The sequence below is a fragment of the Adiantum capillus-veneris genome, chromosome 14, assembly GCF_014529385.1.
Source record: "Adiantum capillus-veneris isolate H3 chromosome 14, ASM1452938v2, whole genome shotgun sequence".
Lineage (NCBI taxonomy): Eukaryota > Viridiplantae > Streptophyta > Polypodiopsida > Polypodiales > Pteridaceae > Adiantum > Adiantum capillus-veneris.
Window position 1 is genome coordinate 8,866,592 of NC_140944.1, and position 5,218 is coordinate 8,871,809.

The 5,218-nt window shown below is 43.4% G+C and overlaps 2 protein-coding genes across 2 annotated transcripts; both read left to right on the forward strand.

Moving 5' to 3' along the window:
- The first annotated feature begins 915 nt into the window (after positions 1 to 915).
- LOC147441870 (myb-related protein 308-like) lies at positions 916 to 1,628 on the forward strand. Its single transcript, XM_086529533.1, has 2 exons — positions 916 to 1,048; positions 1,495 to 1,628. Exons 1-2 carry the CDS (start codon positions 916 to 918, stop codon positions 1,626 to 1,628), a joined length of 267 nt encoding a protein of 88 aa, XP_086385659.1.
- A 92-nt stretch (positions 1,629 to 1,720) lies between these two features.
- On the forward strand, positions 1,721 to 3,580 carry LOC147441871 (uncharacterized). The gene has a single exon (XM_086529532.1). The coding sequence runs from the start codon at positions 1,736 to 1,738 to the stop codon at positions 3,578 to 3,580; it is 1,845 nt and encodes a 614-aa protein (XP_086385658.1). The 5' UTR covers positions 1,721 to 1,735.
- Positions 3,581 to 5,218: the final 1,638 nt, after the last annotated feature.

Consider the following 5,218-nt stretch of genomic DNA (forward strand, 5'->3'; position numbering starts at 1 on the left):
CCCCTTCCATACTAAAAAATCAAAGAGAAAGGGAATCTTCACTCTCTCTCTCTCTCTCTCTCTCTCTCTCTCTCTCTCGTGTGGCTTTTACCTCGGGGTGAAAAGGTTTGTGGAACTTTGAAGATTTGATTGTGTAATTGAGCGCAATTGGTGGCACAATAGAGTATTGCCACCAATACAGAAGGGCCGCTAAAATGATGCATCCTAATCCTAGTTTTAAGGCCCAACTCTCTCCCCCGGCCTCCTGTGCAAACGATGGAAGCAGGATGTGTTGTGTACTTGGACCAATAAGGCACAAGCCACAATTGTAGCCTCCCAACAAGGAATTTCCATTAGTCAGCCCTCATTGCGCCAAGCTCTCTCTCTCTCTCTCTCTCTCTCTCGCGTTATCGATAACACTTGTTCGTACGCATGCCATCGACGTTTATAAGGATGTGAAATCAAGGTACAAATATTTTCTGATCTCCTCTCGATCATTCTGCTCATTAAGCTTCCTGATCATTAGGCCACCTGATAACTATTACCCATCACATTTGTCGTGACCCACATGTCTAAGTACTCTGGTCGCCCTGATTAATGCTACCTAATCCTAGCGGATTAAGCTCCTGTTGTCATCTTTACCCATCATAATTGTTAACCAGCAGCTTAATGTGTCCATGGCGTGCTGCTAAATATTCTTGAAGCTCTCTTGATGACCATTCCAGTCCACATCACCTTTTAACAAATGCGCCTTTAATATCATTAGTAGTGCATTATATTGATACATCACCCACCTGCAACACAAGCAGCTGTAATGCCTTCTGCTAATTATGCATTAATATATAACTCTCCAACAACAAATTATTAAACTGCCCATATTATTAATAGTAAGTTAGCTGTGGCTCATTTGAAGCGAGACACTAGAGGAATATTATCATGGGCAGGGCACCGTGTTGCGAGAAAGTCGGGCTCAACAGAGGAGCGTGGACCAGAGAAGAGGATGCTAAGCTGATGCAGTACATTGCGGCTCATGGAGAGGGGAGTTGGAGGACCTTGCCTAAAGCAGCAGGTGTTAGTCGAATCATAATTAGCTATCAATTCTCTGCTGCATGATCAGTGAAATAATGATTTCAGATTCTTCGAGTTAAAACCTGTATTTATGTGGAAGTCGTAATCAATAGGTTTTATACATGTCCATATTAGGCTAATTAAGAACCTGCATATAATTATATCTTGAAGTTCTCGATGACCAATGCATGCCACGAAGCCAATATTCTATCTTTATTAGCAGCAAGAGCTATAACAAGCACAGTACTACAATATGATGCAGGCTGCATAAGGTCGTTTTTTATTTTCTTTTCTAATTTTTCTTGGTGGAGCAAAGGGCGCTGATCATGCCTGACGCAGAAAATGAATCAGAAGCTGCAATATTTGTGACTTGCATTAACATATCACAGCAATATATTTATGTTAGGTACTTTCGCAAGTGCTGATCGCCATTGCCGTATATTGCAGGGTTGTTGAGATGTGGTAAGAGCTGCAGGCTGAGATGGATCAACTACTTGAGGCCAGACTTGAAAAGGGGCAACATAACTGAAGAGGAGGACAACCTCATCATCAAGCTTCATTCGGTGCTTGGAAACAGGTGAGTTAATTTACGTGAATATCCTCATTTTACTAAAGATATCGTTTGTCAACGAGCCTTATAAATTTTAAGTGGGATGTATGCTCCTTTGTTTATCAGCAATGACTAATTATGGGTTACTTACCCCCTTTGTGCTTACGTCAATGCAGGTGGTCTTTGATAGCAGGGAGATTACCAGGAAGAACAGATAATGAAATTAAGAACTACTGGAATACTCACTTGAAAAGGAAACTCAAAGGGCTGGGGATCGACCCAACAACGCACAAAGAGCTCACTACTACGGCCGTACTGTCCACGAGCTCCTTCAGCCCTGATCCTGCCTCATCTAATGCTCATGTTCAGAAGGCACTGATTAGCTACAGAAGCAGCAACAACGTCACTCATAGTAGCGGTGTCGCAGATGTGGCAATATTGCCCAGCGCCAGTTGCATGCGTACATATAACCAGTTTGCTGCTAATCTACACAGCAACAAGGATAATCATGAAAAGAGCAGAATGCTGATTAAGAGTAGTAGCTGCAGTACTATTGATAAATATGAGATAGATCGTTTCTTGAGCTCTTCTTCTGTAGCAGCTACTTCTGGTGTCATAAGCAGCTCTACTCATTTTGATTACAAAGCTAAACCTATGTTTAGCTTGGACTGTCCCAGCAGTATTAACGTCGGGACATCGGATCATATAAGCACTGCGGCAACAACGTCGCCAGGTGCAGCTCTTGTGCGTGTGGGCTCAGGCTCTAGCTTCATAAATATTCAAGCACGACGCACAGCGGCACCGCTGATCGGCACGTCGGCTTCAGCAATCAGTATGCCAGCCTGCTGCAGCAGCAGATCGTCATCCATATCGTCCTCACCCATATCTACGAATATTCCATGCGCATCGACAGAGCGCACCCAATATCCATACAAACTATCTCAGCCTCAACTTTTCCAACAAATTACCCCACTCTCACAATTTCAGGCTTCCACCAAAAACCCCTCTAATTCCATTCATTCATTTACTCAGAGCCCATCGATATCAGCCCATCTTACAAATTATACCACTCCTGCTATAAGCAACCCATCTCCCATAGCAGCTTACCACCCGTCTCCACCTCAACCTTCTGTCCTTTCAGCAGCTCAAGCTAATTATACAAACAACTCTCTTGCTTTTAAGGAGAACTCATCATCAGACAGCACACCATTACCATCATCTCTTAATGTGCCACAGAGCTTGAGCGCGGCATACAAGCTGCTGGCTTCAGAAGAAGGAGACTTCATGAAGAATTCATGGACTCCAGGATCAGCAGCTGGAGTGAGCAGCCCAACCTCAGCAGCACTAGACGGGGCCTTTTCAAAGATCATGTCGAGTGCATCCATGGGGAATGCATCAACAAGCTTAGTCATGTCCAATGCAGTGTGTACAGAAGTGGTAGCAGCTCCAGCAATATGTGATTACATGCGTGATATGATTACGAGTCAGACGTCGGCAGCACGACCACACCCGGTGACGGTGCCACATAATGATGATGAGGCATATGGGCACCCTATGGGGCCAATCAGTTTGGAGGTTGGCGTTGAACATGAATCTCATGTTACTAATGTGATCGAGATAAAGGAGGGAGCAGAGAGCAATATTGCAGACAACTGTAATTATATGATGGGGGAGGCGGATACAATAACTCCGTCGTCGTCAGCGGTGATAGAGCACAGCTTGCTGGACGGCAGCGACGTGATGTGGGATTTCGATATGGGCTTGCAGCACTCCAATTTGGAAGTTGAAGAGGAGGGACATGATATTCCAGGGCTAGAGCAGCTGCCTATAACCCCGACTCACCAGGAGATTCTTCAAGCTCTGTGGGGCTCGGCCACGTCTACCTGCATGAGCTACAGCTCCAACTCATGGCTACATATACACAGCTCGGAGCAGCAGCAGGCCGAGCAACAGATAAAGGACATTCATGTCAAAGACAGCTAGCTGCTGCTAATTGTGCAAACACAAATTTACTCCTAACTTTTGATGTGCATAAATTTATCGACGTACACACACAATTCTTTTCACACACATATAACCTGCATCTTGATGTGTACTCCGATTGTAGTGCTACGCGCAAAAAAATTTGTGCGCGCCAATTCTTTTCAAGTCTCGCTGTATTTCAAATGCAACAAGGCAACTAACGCTCTTTTCAGTAGTTCAATTGCAACAAGGCAACTAATTGTAATTGATAATCTCTCTCTCTCTCTCTTTCTTTTTGATCTTTACGGATGGTGCTCCTCTTTTTCGCCTTGGAAAGGAGGGCCTGAGCATGTGAGTGTGTGAGAGAGAATATACCCACCAAGAACACTCCCAGATTGCTTTGATAAACCTCTCCTTGTAGCTCATCCTTGCATTTGATTGGACCCCTGCAAGCCTAGCCAATCACATGCATAGCGCATATCAAGCAACCATGGTAGCATTTGGACAATTGTCTTCCTTTCCCCTTTGAGAGAGAGGCTTGAAAAATGCTTTAAACAATTAATTAAATAACTAAATTCTCATTGGACCCCTTTAAAGGTCAACCAATAGGCTATAGGCACCTTATGAGGGCAACATGGGGAGGAACTTGACATGTGTCTTTGTTGCCTCTTTAAACTTGGCTTGCATGGAGTGACTGTGTGTGTGTGTGTGTGTTCGCTCTCATGTCCCTACTTGTAGGGCTCGCCCCCCCTTGTGTAGGGATGTGTTTGACTTTTTGGAACACCTCAATCCCCTTAACCAACTTAGTCATGAAGTACCTTAAGCACCTTAGTCATTAAGCACCTCAAGCACCCTAGTCATCAAGCACGACAAGCACCTCAAGCTTGGGTCGGCGGGTTCCCACCTCAAGCACATCTCTAGCTTGCTTGAGGTCCTAGGTATTAGGACTTTTAACACTAACCTTTGAAGGTATTTAATGAAGCTAACTCTAAAGTCTTTAAGCTCCATTAGCTAAAATTTCTCTTTGACATACTATCTCTCATTTGGACCCATTGACTTTGGCCCTGTGTTCAGATAGATCCATAAGCACATGTCTATATTCTACCTCTTGTTCCCGTTTATTCTCCCACATTAAATGATCAATTTAATATGAGAAAATAATTTGGGTTAGATATTTTTCGACACATTTAAAGGATTTTGAGATGACAATCTTAATGTTCAAAAAGCCCTTGGTAAATAGGAGAATGGACATGAGGATGTCAAAAGATTAGAGAATGTCCATTATGGTGTGAGAGCCCTCCCACATATAATAGAGTTGCTAATGCATCAAAGAGGACAAGATGAGCTTCTCCTAAATAATACTCTCCTATTCAAAAGAGAAGGACTAGTCATTCACCCACTCTCAATAGAGTGATAATGGGAGTAAAAATTACTATGGTGATGAGGTAGCTCTGCAAGGAAGAAGTGTGAAGAGCATAAAAGTAAGCATAAATGGACTAGTCCAAGTTCTAATGCTTTCTCTTTTCTAGAAGGGTGAAGATGTTTTAAAAGACAAAAACGGAGGACACCACCTTCATCCTCTTCTCTCTCTTCTCCATCAAAGCTAAAAACCAAAGGAAAAACCATGAAAACAAGAACCATAGGAAGAAGGAGAAGAGA

Bases quoted from the DNA above. Each gene is read 5' to 3' on its own strand.
- LOC147441870 (XM_086529533.1), top strand. From the start codon at position 916: ATGGGCAGGGCACCGTGTTGCGAGAAAGTCGGGCTCAACAGAGGAGCG. The intron at 1,049-1,494 runs GTGTTAGTCGAA...CGTATATTGCAG, and splicing joins GACCTTGCCTAAAGCAGCAG to GGTTGTTGAGATGTGGTAAG.
- LOC147441871 (XM_086529532.1), top strand. From the start codon at position 1,736: ATGGGTTACTTACCCCCTTTGTGCTTACGTCAATGCAGGTGGTCTTTG.